We start from the raw sequence: 17,595 nt of genomic DNA on the forward strand, positions 1-17,595 counted from the left end.
AGGTAACGGAGGTCCCTTAGAATGACTCACTTGACTTTTAATCTTGCATTAATAATAATTATAGTGACGCATTTTATTTATAGGCGCCTTTCAGGACTCTCAAGGTAACCTTACAATAAAACAATTAAAACCTAGTAAAACAATAAAACTAAAATGAAGCAATAATACAATAATAAAGACAACAATAAAACAATAAGCAACAGTGAACAACAACAGAGAAATGCAATATGTTGGGGAGGTAGGCCAGTCTGAACAGGTGTGTTTTGAGATGTGATTTGAAGGTTGACAGTGATGTTATAGTCTGGATGTGCTGTGGGAGTGTGTTCCAGAGTCGAGGGGCAGTGCAGCTAAAAGATCTCATCCCCATTGTGGCTAAGTGGGCAGAAGGTGTGAAGATGGGTGAAGCAGAGGAGGTCCTGAGTGTGCGGGAAGGTGTGTAGGTGTGGAAGAGTTGGGTGAGCTATGGAGGTGCAAGGTTATGGAGGGCCTTAAATGTGAGGAGCAGGATATTGAAGTCAATGTGGAGGTGGACTGGAAGCCAATGAAGCTGTTTGAGGACAGGAGTGATGTGCTGTGTGGATGGGGTTCTGGGAATGACACGTGCAGCTGAATTTTGGACTAATTGTAGTTTATTGAGTGATTTCTGTGGCAGACCATAAGGAGTGCATTAAACTAATCAAGACAGGATGTGACAAGGGCATTGGCCAATATGGAAGCGCTACTAGGCGAGCGGGATATGCAAAGGCGGTTGATATTGCAGAGATGAAAGTACGCAGACTGGGTGAAAATACTGATATGGGGGATGTTATCCAGAATGACGCCTCGACTCTTGACCTGAGGGGAGGGATAGACAGTGGTGTCTGTGGTGACTAGTGGGAAACTGTTAGATTTAGTGCCAACCAAAAGGAGTTTTGTTTTATTTCCATTGAGTTTAAGAAAGTTGTGAGAAAACCAGGGTTTGACCTCTTGCAAACAGTTCAGAAGTCTATTTTCACCAAGTAAAATTTTAATTTCGTTCCCATTAACTTCAGCAGTACATGCTAACCAGTGAATGTTTATGTGCAATAGCCTAATAGGATAACTATATGTTAACATACCGATGTTAGCGTTTAGCTGCAAGTGCCATGGTCTTATTTTCACCAGTTATTAGATTAGTCTCAATTCAGGACTTATACACATCACCGCCCTACACTGAAAGGACTATAGAAGCACTGTATGCAAAAACATGCAGAAAGCAGAGTTTCCTTCATATTTCAAAACAGACTTCATATTATATTTTGCCAACTTTTTGCTGTTAACACACACATATAACAACGCACTCTCATTGTTAAAATAAATCCTGCGCACTGCGCATACTTCATATAACCTTGTATATCAGTTATTTCTTTTTACTGCTGCATTATTTGTGAAACCACACACTTGACTTGTATACATGCAGCAAACTCTAGGACTAAAAAGCTAAACTAACACCCAAGTGCCCAAACATGCAGTTCCTTAAATGGCCACTTGAGGCTCCCTCAAAAAGAAAGTAGCTTACTACAGTAGAAGGTGGCAACGGACCCCGTCGCAGCTTCAAAACTGCTCTTCAGAAAGCGTATCTGTGTCTTCTCAAAACATTTGTTCATCTTCACATATTGACTATGCTTGTTCACAGAGTTTTTATCAATGTTGTGAGTTGTTGGAGCCTCCACCCCCCACAGACTTGTCTACACTACTCTCTACTCTTTACATTTAATTGCTTGTTTTTAGCTATGCAGGTGCTTTAAGGGAAATGAAAAAACAGTCTGATTTTAATGGACATGGCTGATGCTAAAGAGATTTTATATTTTAAACTACAATAGAGCTATTAATCACAAGTGTGAATTCATCTTGGATCTTCCTGGCGCAGTATAGAGCCAACAACGCACACCCTTGTGTATATTCACAAGCACTTACATACAGGAGAACACACTCATAGCCTCGGCCTCAGAGGTGTCTCCTCTCTGGCCCCTCAGACTCGGTTTGGTTTTTGGCTTGATTAACCACTTAGTTCAGTCTCTCAGACACAAGATTGCAGGGAAAAAGCAAGTAATGAAGTGCTTTTGAATTTGCATTCCTGAGAGCTGTCGCAGACGCCTTGATTTCAGTCTGCCTTTGCTGTTTGTTCTTTGTCAAGAGACGTCTGCTATTTTAACGGTAACACGTAACAAGTGTCCATCCAGCCTCCTCCATATTGCTCCCTCATCAACCTAACTGCCATGAATAAACACAATCAACATGCATCTGAAGGGGAATTTGGAGGCTTTTTTTTCTCTCAAATCGTCCCTGATGGGGTGTTCATCATTGTCATTATGCAGATTACAGTGTGACCGTGAATGCGGTACTGGAGCCCTTTCCCTCCCGGATGAAATGCCACTGTTCCGCAAAGCTGACCAAAAACACTTGTGCCTTCTGTTCTTATAATTTGAGCATCGCTGATCAGTTATGGACAAACTGTCTTAAGAATAAATTAACAGCATTCCGTCCACACTTGAAAGTCAAGCCTTTATTTTTAGCATCGACCTTGACAACAATATGAAAGTGAGGCTCTGCACGCTGCATTGAAAGTTGCTGTAATTTACCAGATCAACACCATGTTTTCGTTGAGAATTTCCTGAAGAAAACCCCTAAAGGTTTGCAAAGTCACGTAACTCTGACGGCACTGTAAGATTGTCATTTTTGGGGGCTACTTATTTTAGATTATTAGACTATTTTATTTATTTATGGGATTATGTAACGGGATGACTTGCCAGAAATCTGTGATTATTTCTGTCTTGGGTACAGGGGCTGTTGACGTAAAAGCTTCCCTTTGCACCCCGCTCCTACGATAAAAGAGGAAACACAATTTGGCTTATATCTAGGGCCCTTTCACTGCTTCACGCTTCTGAGAATGATTCAAGCATCAATAGGAAGAAGATCTGGATGAACTGAAGCAGGAGAGAAGCTGATATACCGTACACCAAGAGGACCTGTCTTCCATAGATTCCAAACAGCAGGTAATTGAGAAACAGAGAATTATTTCTTTTAACGTGTATATATGTATATATACATATATATATATTATTATTATTTTTATTTATTTTACACAGATGCAAATAAGATCATGTTCTATTGCTGTAATTATACTTTAGATAAAGCACATAAGTATGTCTGCAGTTTTATAGATAGCGGACCCATAAATGGAGACATTGCTCTGGTATAATTAATGACATTTTAAGATTAAAAAGTGGTGCAAGAATAACTCAAACTGGTTTTAAGAAAACTCACACATTTCTAAGAAAGGTTAAAAATTAAAGGGTATCTTTGAGACCACGAAATGCATATGCGTCTGTTTAAATAACAAAATTATACACATTTTTATCCATTTTTAGTGTCATACATGGAATAAACATTTTACCTTTTTTTTTTAATTCTATTCTTTGCAGAAAAATAAGTTTTTACAACTAATATAACTAAACTTAATTGCTGGACACATTTTTATTCATGTGTTTCCATGGACAAATAGATATACTACACAAGAAAATGTCTTGGTAAAGGAATTACCACATTGCGTAAAGTCTCCCAGCATCCTCTGTTCCCTGGTGAAGATTTAACAACACTGCATCGTGGTGTGGGCACATTGTGTGTTTGCCTGCGAGTGCAGATCATAATGACACAGCGGGAAAAGTTCCTCATGGGGTACTTCCTCATAAGTCACCTGATATTATTTACAATATGATAACGAAAAACTCAGTGAACTTCTCTAATGTTGCATCATGGGGATGTTTTTTTTGGAGTCGGGCGTGTGCAGAGTCGGGGGTGGGGAGGGGGAAAAACTGGGCGGCTGTTTGAGATAGAGGAGGAGATGCGTGTAAGGTCCTCATGGGACGATGAGTCATGATCAAGATGACTAAGTAGTATTCCAAAATCTAATATCTCATGGAAAGAGGGGACCAAAAGATGAAGCAGTGCATCTAATTAAGGTCAGAGCTTTAAAGGTTAATTACAAGTCCAAGCGCAGATTTCAGTGTCTTTCTCTAGAATGACATCCGGCCAGATGTGCATCAGTGGTGTGCAGCTGTGTAGGTGGTGCGCATCTGTGTAGGCGGTGTGCAGCTGTGTAGGTGGTGCGCAGCGCTGCATTGCTGGTGTACGTTCAAAGGGTGGCGTGCAACTTCAGAGCAGTGTGCAGCTTGGGGCCGAGCCGCTTTAACATTTTGGGCACAATTTTGAGAAATCACTCTCGAATGAGTCATGATTTGTCAGAAATGTCAAAGGGGAACTGACGGCTTATGATGCCCACAAAAACGTCTGCTGATTTTTTCTTTTCCATCCACAATCTGAGGGTGGATCAAGTCTCGAGTTTCAACAAGGAAACACAAGTATGAGGACGTTTGGTGCAAACAGCAGCATCTTGTGGATTCTCTAGGAATGACAGCTTCTAAACTCTAGAAGTAACTTCATAACAGTTAGGATTTACTCGAAATAAAAACCACAGCAATAATAATATTTACTGTCTTTTAACTTGTAGCATCAGTTTTTTTTAGTTATTATTTCTGCAGCCAATATAGTGATGCATGTAAGAATTGAAGGGCAATTGCAGGGAGTCTGTGCTCTAAGAATGTAAACATTGTCTGCTCTGAGGCCTGACTTCAAAGTGAGCCCGCGGTAACCTCCTCTCAGCGGTGGTGCGCACCCTTGACCGACGAAAAGCGAAAGTGAATGTTCATCCACGGTCTGCAGCTCCTTCCTGAAGCCCCTCTTTGATGTCACAAAATGGATCTGATTGACTTGTGAAGTCGACCCGTATCTCGTCTGGGGAGGGTTTTGTGTTCGGAAGAGCGCAAGCATGCGTCTCTCCCGCAGTCCAGGAAAAAGCTTGTCCATTCCTCGAACTTTCTACTTGCTACACAAATATTAAAAAGCAGCGCAGCAGGAAGGCTCGAGTACATCTCATTAGTTCAGTGTTTGTAGCTCATTGCTACAGGTTAAGAAATTAAGAAGAGATGATTTTGGCCTCTGTATGAAAAAAAAACAAAAACGGGGTGGTCTTGATATTTTTCAGAATTATGACTTTTGTCTCAACATTGATTTTGTTACATAAAAATTTTTGAAAAAAAGGGGAGTTTTCCTCAAATTTATATATATATTTGACAGATTAAAATGTGACAGAGTAAAATGAATTGTTTTCTCTTAAATAACAGTTCCAAAGATTTAGAACAACTTTACTGTTTCAGCGTGTCGGACAAAGCTCTTGATAGATTACCTCATTACAGTGAGTTGAAAACAGAGACAACACAGGGATGACTCGACAATAATCCGCATTTTTGTGGTTCAGACGACCTAGCCACGGTCTGACAGTCCTCTCCAGTTTCGTATTTAGTCAGAAAATGAAACCTGATCACAAGTTTCTTTTTGTTCTACTAAATTAGTCCAACTCACAATAACAAATCTCAACATGTGTTGAAAAAAGGGGTCAGGTTTCCTCGCTGACTTTGCGGTGACTCTTTTGGTTCACTTATGTTGAACCAGTTTGTCCGTCATCTAGTGTGTGACATTTATAGAGTTTATTTACGTCACTCGGCCCCTTTTTTTAAGACGCCACAGACGTGCCCGCCCGTCTTCTTTCTATTTGACAAGTAGTTTGCAGTCTGGATTACAATTCAGTTTAGGCCTCAAAGATCACTGTCTATGACATTAGTTGATTTGATATTATTATTTCCTGGGAAGGAGATGAAAAGAGGGGTAATGAAGGTTATGAGTTTTAAAATAAACTAAAAATGGTTTAATTTCTGTGTTTAGATTTCACCAGGCAGTGCAGCGTGTGAAGTATTTACGGAAATAAAATAAAGCGACCATTTGGCATGGGCTCTCGAATAAAGTGGTTATGTCAATACCTCATTGGAGTGATTAGAATGAGAGCAAACAGCTGACGGACAAGTGAACCACACACGTTTTAAACACAAGCCTAAGCAGTGACATCATCCGAACCCACTCTAATAATGACCGTGCATGAGGGCGAACGTTAAGAAGACTTTGCCGGTGTGATCAGTGGTAGAGGTTGGATGTTGCTTTGTGTCTGCGGCTCTCCATCATTATCTCGGCCCAGTGATTCATGTCTTGAGCACAAGGAAGAACACTCTCGCGGAGGCCTTGTTCCCGACGCGATGGGACGCTGGGAGGGACAATGAGAGAGAATTAGAGGTGGAAAAAAAAAGGGCAAATAAATAGGCCGCTAAATACATGACAGCCCAGCGACAAAGCCCACCGTGGGTAAGAGGGAGAGCGAGAGGGGGAGAAGGGGCGAGAGGGGCCTTGATGAAAATAAGTAGTGGAGCTCAAAGGGAGGTGAGCGGATTGGAGGTGATGATGAGTGAAGAGCTGCACAAAGTAGTACATCTATGGGAAAGGTTTTAATGAGGCGGACGTCGGTGTGTGCGCCCGTTTTCTCATCTGTGACACAGACACTCCAAACATCCTGTCTCCACGTGGGTGGGTGGACAAGGGTTTGCGGTGGATTTGGATTGATAGAGAAATCAACTGACAGGATAAATAGGATGCAACTTAACTGATTGTGGCTAACAGTTGACAACATTTAAAAATAATACGTTTTCACCCGCAAAAACATACTATTTAACTACACTTATTTGTCAGTGCTGCCCATCCAGATACACTCAAGTGTTTACTGCTGTGCTTCTTCATTCGGCTGCAGGCCTAATGTAAAGAAGCCTAATCACTGCAGCGCTGCTGCGGCCCAGAGCTAGACTCCATCCTCAGAGCAGCGGGGGGCCTTTAGTTCTAGCGTCAGTTCACAGCCGGGATAAAAGCGAGTCGAACGGGCTCAAATGGGGGCAAATGCTTGTCGAACAACCGGGGAGATCATAAGGTGGTGGTCTCATGAGCTCGGGACACCACAGTCACACGTTTTGCAGCATTACGCGGCCATTCAACGGATAATCGATAATGAGCCACGTTAACCGGGGTGAGCTAATTAGGGAGGAAAGCGGAGCACCTGATACTCTTGAAATCAGCATCCTGGCATTATAAACCAGGTGGAGATCTGGAAATGTGGCTTACTTTTTAACTTTAATTAGTTACTTAGGGATAAAGAAATAACGCAACAGATTCGAAAGTGTACTGGAATGATTGACAGACTGCCTGACTGACACTTTAAAGGCTGCGTGGACATAGTTTCCACAAATGATCAACAGCGAAATATTATCTCTTTCGCTACGAGATTATTATTAGATTAGAGATGATTGAAGGAATAAATGATAACTCTGCTAAGGTGACAACTATTGAGCCAGAGGGGATTTTAATTTGCTGAATGACAACGGCAAGCATCAAGTGAACCAAGGTCAATTGCAATGCTTTACACTAGATACAATGGATTATATGGTTAAATGCATATTTACCTGTGTACATTTCATACTGTACACACATGCGGACGGAGTGTGAGAAAAGTGTCGTCTTGCTGCAGCAGTACCGGAGTGGGGTAACCGCACGGGTGACGAATGCACGGTTGAGTGGCATTCCTACATCCACACAACAGTTAGCAATTGTTGTTTAAGAGAGACGCCTTGCTCGTGGGCTAACAGAGGAGCCCACAAGCCGCAGACAAAGGCCGGGGCTAAACCCGCACAAACAAGCCAGTTGTTACAGATGACCGTTTTTGCAGGAATGCAGCTAGGTGGACAAAACCCCTCCTATACATTTACAAAAAACCTGTTTTCTCCCGTCGCACCCACGTCATCCAGATTTTTTTTTTTCCACAGGAGGTATTCTGCGATGTTGGCGACATAGTAAAGGCAATTAAACACTGTTTGCACCATGCTTGGACAGCCGTATGCCTTGCCAATTAACCTCCCACATAAGGAGAGAGAAAGAAGGCACTCTGAGATTATAATAACACACAGGCTTCTACTTTCTCGCCCTACCCTCTCTCTGCGTTCAGTCAGTTCTGCTCCGGAAAAATGCACGAGTCTCCTATTTTACATGTGTTCTCCTTTTACTCCAGTGACAGTGACAGCTAATTTGCACTCAGATATTCTAATTTAGAAGCGAAGTGCTTACTTACTTACTTTGCTACGCGCACCCTTGCTGTGGTCCCCTTCGGGACCACCGGCTATTGACGATTTCTCCCAACCTAACCTGCTCCTGGGCTGGTCTCCCCGGTGTGTTCCAGCTATGACCTTTATCTCAGCTTTCAACATAAAAATTAAGTGGAACATTTTAATTTCCATCATGCCACTAGCGATTCACCAGCACTTCTTCACACTAGACCTTTCCCCGCATCCGTGGTAGGATTAAAAAAGAACGGAAAGAAAGTGAGAATTCCTTCAGTCCGTTAAAAGCATTGAAAACATATGATGAATGCAGTTTAAACGTTTTTCAGGCCAAGGATCCCCAAGCTGATGGAGAGATGAAGAAGAGACCCCCTACCTACTACATGTGTTCTATATTAAACTTGGTCTAATGCTATTTATAAATATACATTATTATTATTATCATTTTGCATTCAATAGTAAGCTATCTCTTATCCATTCACTAATATATGCTGTATTCATTTTAATGTGTATTTAAAAAAAATTTAATTTGTGAGGGAAAGGAAAAAAAAAATATATATATATATCGCAAAATCTTTGGTTGATGAGACATTTTTTATATATATGTATAAAAAATGTCTCACGTATATATATTAAAAAAGTGTCTCATCAACCAAGATTTTGCGATATATATATATATATATATATATTATTTTATTATGTTTTTACAAATTAATTTTTTTTTTAATGTTTTTTTTCCATCAATTAATATTTTTTTAAATATATATGTATATATATATATATATAAAAAATATCTCATCAACCAAAGATTTTGTGACCCCCATGCACTACATCGGACAGGACCCCCGAGGGGTCACGGACCCCCTGTTGAAAATGTCCGCTCTTAAGTGCGGAAAAGAGGATGAATTTCATGTTTCAAGAGCTTTTGACCAACCTAAGTAGATACCTGTGGGACACCTGATCTCGTCTGATCTCGCAGTTTTCCGATCCTCACGGGAGTCCAGATACTCCAGGCCACTCTGCCACACAGCTCAATGTCTAAAACGGACGGTTGACATCAGTGTTTTCTCAATCAAATTGGCTTTTGATTGCGCATCAACTGATTCTGGTTAGGCCACGGCCTCAGAGATGCTTTGATCTGCAGCGTGCTGCTTGTTGTTATTTTGGTCACACCCGTAATCAAGTTTGTTCATCCATTCTCTCCTTAATGGAAATATTAAAGTTTTATGGGATTAAACTCCCTGCAAATCAAGCGAGCAGGAGGAGCAATTTATTAATTTTACAAACAAACTCAAGCAAGATACTATTGTCCCTGGACTAAATAGATTTGAGGAAATCCTCTGAAAAGTGGGCGACTGTCAAAGCGCTCCGGTCTGACGACAGAAGGCAAGACTCTCAGGCTTAAAGTAAAAAAAAAGAAAAAGCTAGGGCAGCAGTAGTAGCAGTCAGTGCATGGACATGTGAACATATCAGATATACAACTCTGATCTGTGCCATTGTATCTGTAACCTGTGTAGCTTTCAAGACTATCAATCAGTGAAGCTATAGCAACGGCTGTAATCAACTCAAGTCTAAAGAACCTGGTGGGCAACCATTTAATATTGAATATGAACACAAATAATCACTCACACGCACATCTGCATGCTGCCCTCTTGTTTCCCTCTCCTTAACAAGATATTCACTAAAAAAATGCAACTATAAATCATGATTTAATAAGGATAATACAACAATTTCATTATGTAATTGGTTAATTTACTCAGTAATTGTAATTTCCCTTTTTTTTTTTTTTTTTTTGCTTAGATCCCGTTTTGGGTTGTCAGAAATGTTCCAGTCGTGCTCCGGCCCAGACAACCAGTGGGTGATTAGTCAAATAGATGACGGACATGAAGTATCCGACTCTGGCTCGCATCCACATAGCTGGCCTGAGTTCTGGCCCCCGCATCCCAACGGCAACGTCTATTATTCCCGCTCCCAGTGTCCCTACGTTGGAGCCTACACCACAGCACAACCCCCTTATTGGACGCAATCCAAAAACAGATGGAAGGTAGGTCGCCACAACAGAATAAATACTCTGGAAATGCAATATGAATCATAATTTAGAGGTTCAGAGTTTGGGGGAGATTATCTAAAAAGGTTCAGGTATCCCATAAAACAGATATTCATATATTATATTCACGCATGATGTTATATTTACAGCAATGCATCTTAGTCAAGGAAATGAAAAGTGCAACGATGCAGTCTCACGGCTCCAAAGATCAGGACATGTCCCTCCATAGTCTGTTTCAGTATGTCTATAGTTGCTAACTCCTGACTCTTTTGTTTCCCTCAATCTCTTTACATTACACTACACTAACGGTGTGGAATAAAACTGTGATCACAACACAAACAATTGTCACCTCTTGTCAAAAAGCCTCACTGTCAGTGTGAGTTTTTCTTATCCACACACTCCCCCCATTAGCCCGCATATCACCGCAGGTATATAATCACCGAATTGTCAAGTAAAAAAAAAAAAATGTTGTCACATGTGTAATTACAGAGCTCCTTTAAAGGCATAAGCTGCCATAAATACGAAACCCGTCGAGGTCGTAAACACAGAGGGAATCCTCTGGTGGACCTCCTCCTGCCAGCTGCATGTAAATATCAATGAAGCATTGTTGTCTATTCATGGCAGCAAATGAGAAGCCTTTAAAAAAAAAAAAAAGGTTTCAAAAACAGGGCCGTTACTGTTACAGCTGTTATAGCTGAAGAAACGTTGATATTCTGGGTCAATATTTTGATTTTCCGATATTCAGGAAAGAAAAATGTAACATGTGCTTTTAGTTTGTGTGTGACCGTCGGCTGCTAATACATACTGGTCTACTTGAAAGACCTCCGTGTCTCAGGGATCATTTCTCTTAAAATTCTCTGTGGAGATCGTAGCGCCATTGTCCAGGCAACCTAAAAAAAACACACACAGTGTGCTGACAGGTCACTGAGGCATAACTGGCTTCTACAATTACTGTATGCGTGCTTTATTTATTTATTTTTTTTTTTTAGATTGCAAAGATTGCAATTCTCCTCCAGGATTTGAAAAGAAAATATATCTATTTTCCTGCTTTGCTTTGATGCAAAAGCACGGCTGAATATTGGATGTCTGGGATGCAGTGGGGGTATTGTGAAAGGAGCTAAATGACTCCCAGATCGGCGGTAGTTCTCTCTTGGCTTTAGGGAGGGGAATTTCTGGAAGGGATATATGAATCAGACTTCCAGAGGAGGAGGAACAGAAAACATCCCCACATTGGATGGATGACTGGTAGACTTCAAAGCATTGTTGCTGTATGTTTTTCACCTTAGTAGGGGGCCTTTCAAGTGCTAAAGTTGCTCTGGTGTGTGATGCGTGTGTTTGTGTGCACGCACAAATGCTTGTGGGAGTTGATGTCTGCCTCAAGGTACAAGCTCCCCCCATCACTACACGAGGAACTACCTGAGGTTAGGTAGGTAGGTAGATGCAGGTGGAGGTGAGTCCTGCTCCACATAATAATAATTATTAAAAAAAATGCTTTCTACTTATCAGTAAGATGAATATTTTGCTGCTAAAATGTGGCACTATCATTTATACATTACCTTTACACACTCTATTGTCTAAGTCAACTATACAATTTATATTGTGGTAATTTTTTCAGCACTCAAAACTACGGTAAAGGTTTCTTTATGATCAAAACTGATTGAGGTATATATCATTCCTGGTAGGGTTGTAGGCCAGTCCAACTGAATTCACAGGACAGAAGTGCTACATTAACAGTCTTCCATTATTAGTCAAGGTCCTGTAAAAATATATTTTCAAGACCTTTACACATCCTGATGGAAACTCCTAAATCTAACATACTGAAAATGTTGTTGTCTATACAGCTGCATTTTATTAAAACAAGGAACTAAAGTGATGAATGTAAACTTTGCAAATAGCAACCAGCGTGGTATGTCATCCAGACCCGCCTTTGCTACGATAATAAGTCAACTTTTAAGACTTTTGGCTTTGAGCGTGACTCAAGTGCTTTATCTTGGCTTACGACAACATCTAGGATTGTGTTTGGTCGAATACAGCCGGGCTAATCCTTCAAATTGCAGAAGTTTGTAACAAAAAAACAAATCCAGGATTGCCATTCAATTCTGCTACAACTAATGGCTTGTTTGTCTAATATCCATACGCAAGCCTATGAGTCACAGTGGAAACAGACACACAACTTTAGTGTTGGGTGGGGAATAAGAAAAAAAAAAAAAATGTTTGGTGGGGAGCGAATCCGTGGGTAATCCATGCAATACTATTCTATAAATATAGCTGACCAGCTCGTACGTGGCTCCGGCAATCAAAGACAAACACTTTCTTTTAAAGTGTCGTTTTGTGTCATTAGCGACACGACTGTCACATTTCATTGCAGCTCTTAAAGTCTGATCCTGAGCTTTGCGGTCAGATTTTAGATTATGTCACTCAACTGCCCTGGAATGAACTGAAATGGTGTGTATGGTAAAATAAATAAATAAAAAATAGTTGCCAATGCTCATTTGGGGAAGTTGATTGAAGTTAATGTGTGGAAAAATGCATTTTTTTTAGGAAGGAAACGTAGCAGAATAGGCAGCACGAGGCAAGGGAGAAAAAGGTTGGTGAGAAGGAAGAGAGGAGAAGAAGTATGAGAGAAGGAGAGACCGCAGAAAGAGGAGGGTATCAGGGCAACAGGGACACTGGCTGGCTGGAGTACGAGACAGCAGCAGTGATTGGTGTGGACCACCCATCTAGACTGGCCGGGTGCCTGGGCTGGCTGGATGGCTACATGCTGGCTGGACTGGGTATATGCGTGAGGGAAGCAGACACACACAGACAGAAGTCCTGCGTAATGATCCGGATTTATATATATATATAAAAATGGATTAGAAATATTAAATATATGAATGAAAACGCAACCTTAAACAATGAAGCTACATTCTTGATTCAACTTGATCTTCAACTATTTACAAACTGGAACACGAAAAGACCCTTTTTGGACTGAGTGATCCCAGAATGCAGCGTTAAGAGTCCTTTTTACTACGTATGATTTCCAAACTATTAAATAAATGACATGATAATATTTCAGTGGACTAATACGAACATATAAAACACAATTTCTTGTATACATTTTTTGGATAATCACATCTCCAGTTTACAATCTGACCACAAAACCCTTCATTCATCAGCATCATCTTGACACAGTCAGGCAGAGGCCGGGCATACGAGGTTAGTTAGATGTATATTTCCTAATTAGATCTGCTTAAAAAATACTAAATTATGAAAGAGCAGCTAAAATTCTTCTGACTTTTTTTTTTTTTATAGACTGGCAACAGTAACCCCAATTTTAGACCCCTTCACCATGCCCAAGGAACATACTGATTTACACGGTATACTGCAAATGAAATTAGCTAATCAAATGAAGCCTAGGTTTCAAATTGTGTTTTCTATGTGACCTGAGACATTTAGGGACAACAGTCTCACTGTTTCTCCTCGGTTCACCCGTATGAAGGCAGAGCTACACACAGGTAATACAGTGTAGTTTTAAGTTTCTGGCACATAGCCATAATTAGTAAGTAAGTAAGTAAAGTAAAGGAGATTCTATTTTCTTTTTTTAACATTTTATAAATTAGATTTCAGACACACAATCACAGCGATTTCGGATTTTGTATTGACTAGCTGAAGCTCAGATGGTGCTACATTTATTTAAGTGGTTACTATATTTTTGTGAACTGGGCACTTAGATAAATCTGCATACACACAATGACTGTCAGACTTACAGCACACTGCCATATGCAAGCTAGCAAGTGAGGATTTTATGGATCTAGCTTTGCTAGCTCGCTAGCTTTGCCAAAAGATTGCGGGCAAAGCTAGCTTGCTAGCAAGCCACTAGGGGTGACGGAAGTTGTAGCCCAGACCATCTGTACCAAGCGATGAAAAAGCAACATTTTGCTCACTGTTCTCTGGGTTTTATTAATTTTATTTCGTCGAATCTCGTTCCTTCTCGGCCCAGAATCAAATCCTTCGCGGGCTTGTTCATGGTCTTGCAGTTGTGGACTTTTGAACTTTTCTATTAATATATATTAACATGATTAGTTTCTTTGCAATTACATACGCGGCAAAAGGCATTCATCTTTTTACAAATATTCTACCCAGACACCGATACGTCTACACTGTGAGTTTGCCTGTGACTATAACATCCTGATAAACGTTACCGAGGTCTTTCCCTTGACCCTGTCTGATGTGAAGGAATGATCTAAGACACTAATAGGATTAGACAGAATGGTCTCCTAAATGCTTCCCATTCAATCCTTCAGTGTTTCACACTGGGTAAAAGTAACTTAACGACACACACACACACACACAGATTACAATCTGCCCGGCTCACCCGCGACCTCGTCCCACACCAATTGTTCTTGTAACAGCAGAGATCAAGCCATTCGACTGTCCCCATAATTGACATACAGAACAAAAACACAGGCCACTTCTGGTTAAAACATATCATAATCCCTCAAGGTGGGGCGGTTGGGGAGGGATGGGAGGTGGTGGGGGGGTTCAAGGCCACCAAGAAAGCTATTCACAGCATCCAGAAACATGGAGAGACCTCCGGGAAAGACATTATGAGGTGTTGGTATGAGATTTGGTATGACACCCCTGGGAAGAATGGTGATTAGGAACGAAGAGGATCAAGTACACTCTAGGGTCTTTGTTACCATCTGGTAATACGTTGACTAATGGGTTGTTAACACCGCAAGAATGGTACCAAGCAAGTAAAAGTGTTGCAACAGAAGGAAAAATAAAAAGCTTTTGGGTCTCCCTGCTGCTTAACTACAGCTCTGCATATATACACTTATTAATACGACTGTTAATCTATGCAGATTAGTATCATTTCTCAGTAGCCTGTGGCTGTGTGAAATGTGGCCATATGGTGAATTTAAAAGAAGGAAAAATTCCTAGCGTAGAAGACGATGAATGCGTGTAGACAGTGAAGCGTGATCCCACCTTTGAAGTGTGACAACACCTTTATTCTTAGAAGGTATGTCGGGTCAAACAGGCCAAGAACTTTTTTTTTCTTCCAATTTTCACAACCTACATTGCAGCCTGCTTTTATTATTTAACATTGTTATGGTAATATCCAGGCACAGAAGCACTCATTACTTGTTACTATATTCTTGAAGTGTGCCATATTTGATTTACTTGACTTGATTTAGGCAGACAAATGGATTATGCCATGTGTTTTCCAACTTGGTGCTAAATCAACTAGCATCTATCCATTTGTGTTACCTGCTTTAAACAAAGATAACAATCTAACATTACATTCCAAAAATGTTTCTTCAGTTGGATGTGATGAATGTTCAAGTGATTGGATTTGTGTGGATAAGATAAAGCGATCAGTGATGTGGTAAAAGGCCATTGTTCTCAGTGTATTAAGAGACAATGGCTGTTAGTAATTATCTTAAGAGCACAAGCCCCATCAAGCCATCCACTCCCTCGTCCCGCTATTATCCAGCCCCATCTCTTTACATTTTCGCCTTGGTTCCCCTTGACGATGAGAGGGGTTGTCTCCTGTGTAAATGTTTTTGACTGTAGTCCTTCAACCGTCCCTCACAGTTTTCACAGACATGGGTAGCCGGAGTTTGAGTGTACCAGTATGGATATAATTTCTGGTATTATGAATCACTTACGGAAGCTCATGCTCATGTGTTCACAGCCCTTCAGCTGAATAATGTCCCAACTATTAGGGTGCTTTTGTAGCCAAACAATGAACCGGAAAAACAAATGAATAAAAAAACCTATGCAGAAATACATATATCTTGTGAACATTAAAAGTCATGATATTACATGAAAGCAGGCAAATAATAGAACGTAGTGTATATCATGGATTTGGGTACTATAACAGATGTAGCACGACTATGAGGAGAACAAATAAGACTGTAGAACCTGCTTAAATAATTACCCTTTTTAGTATGTCTCCATGCAGGACCTAAGAACCAATGTGGTTCATAGAACTTTATTTTTTGGGTCCTTTAAATCAGAATCAGCTTTATTGGCCAAGCTCCTACTTTTAAAGCTCCTACATCAGGCTAATTCTTGCAGTAGAGGAGCCATAAGTGAAATTTGTTGTGTGATCCAGACAAAATGTGTGCATTATAGGCGGTTTAGACTTGTGCGATAAGTTGAGGCAGAAGCTACAGCGGCATCTCCCCAGAAATATAATCAGACCGATCAAACATTTACGTGATGCGTCTTTGGCGAATTTTCGGCAAAAGTTCCTGCGAAAGTTTCAGTCGCCATTGTTTAAAGTGAAGCAGGAAGTAAAAAAAAAAGACACAGTGTTTGAGTGAGATTATTACAGAGTGTACCTTACTAGTGAGCGCACAAGAAGAAATGGTTTGCACCTGCACAGGCCACATGTATAAGTCAAGATCCCACAGTGCTAACACAAAACCCTAACCCTAACAAATGCAGCAAAACATGGGTAAATAGACTGACCCCTAAGTCCAAGCTTTAAAGCTCCAACATACAAAACTACAACACCAGCCAGTGCCAGTCTGTTCATATGTCACTTCAGTATTCATATTAGGAAAAAAAACAAAAAACACTTGAAGGTATGTACTTCTTGGGGAAGATGCTCCCTGGGAATCACCACAACAGTTTGAATTGAAAGCACCTTTATCCTGGCTACAATACGCTTTTTGTTCTCTAATGCCGTCTTTCATACCAGGCCGCACTTCCTCTGGTACTGATGCCATCATGCCCAAAACACATGCACCTAATACAGCCATTCAACTCTGGGCATCGCTGGGGCCCCCACATACTCCATAACCTTTATAAGATTAACGCAATGGATTGAGCAGGTGTCTGCCAAAATTCCATTCCTATTTAAACCTCCAGGCCCATACCAGCAGCCTAATCCTATTAGGCCCAATTGAGTGAAGTCGACAGTCTTTTTCAGTTAAACTAAGTTCATGCACTAATAGGATTCAAAAGGGGGCAGAAACAGTACAATGTGTAAAGAGTAGTAGTGTGTGTCTGGGGAAGTGGACAGTGTGCGTCAGGGAGCGAACAGACAGGGACCGGACTGTGTGTTGGGACCAGCAGAGGCTCCCTGCTGAGTTTGGGGATATGTGTTTAAGGAAGAGGGAGGGAGTGGGCTGGAGATCTTCCTGGAGGCTAGATAAGCTCATAGGGGGGAACAAGAACAAGAACAACAGGTATTCATGCGTGTTTGTTTGTGTTTTCGATCCACGCTTAATGAATTGCATGAGGAAATCCAGTGTGAAAGCATGTGTCTTTGGCTACTTGACGATTTGTGGGCGCAGCGCTAACTGCATGTAGCCGCTTACCTACACTGCCACACAGCAGTGAACTATCATAGAACAGTGACAGAAGAAATTAAGGCATCGATTTGCTTAAAAAGCATGAATAAGACTGATTTATCAGCGAAATTCATCTGAACGTCAGGATTAGACATCACATTCCAGCCCATTATTCATGTCACAAGGTCATTTTTTT

The 17,595-nt window shown here is 40.8% G+C and overlaps 2 protein-coding genes across 5 annotated transcripts in view; one reads left to right on the forward strand and one right to left on the reverse strand.

The window, feature by feature from the left end:
- The window catches only part of mdfic (MyoD family inhibitor domain containing), a 238,441-nt gene that overhangs the window by 6,006 nt on the left and 214,840 nt on the right, over positions 1-17,595 (reverse strand). The window lies entirely within an intron of this gene.
- The window catches only part of tfec (transcription factor EC), a 39,268-nt gene continuing 24,649 nt past the window's right edge, over positions 2,977-17,595 (forward strand). The window contains exons 1-2 of one of the 4 annotated variants that reach the window (XM_047575087.1): positions 2,977-3,014; positions 9,864-10,107. In XM_047575087.1, coding sequence (XP_047431043.1) covers positions 9,886-10,107 — 222 coding nt within the window. In that variant the 5' untranslated portion in view covers positions 2,977-3,014; positions 9,864-9,885. The remainder of the gene's footprint in view (positions 3,015-9,863; positions 10,108-17,595) is intronic. The other 3 variants (XM_047575085.1, XM_047575091.1, XM_047575086.1) reach the window with 3 other exon arrangements.

Source organism: Mugil cephalus, chromosome 22, assembly GCF_022458985.1.
Source record: "Mugil cephalus isolate CIBA_MC_2020 chromosome 22, CIBA_Mcephalus_1.1, whole genome shotgun sequence".
Lineage (NCBI taxonomy): Eukaryota > Metazoa > Chordata > Actinopteri > Mugiliformes > Mugilidae > Mugil > Mugil cephalus.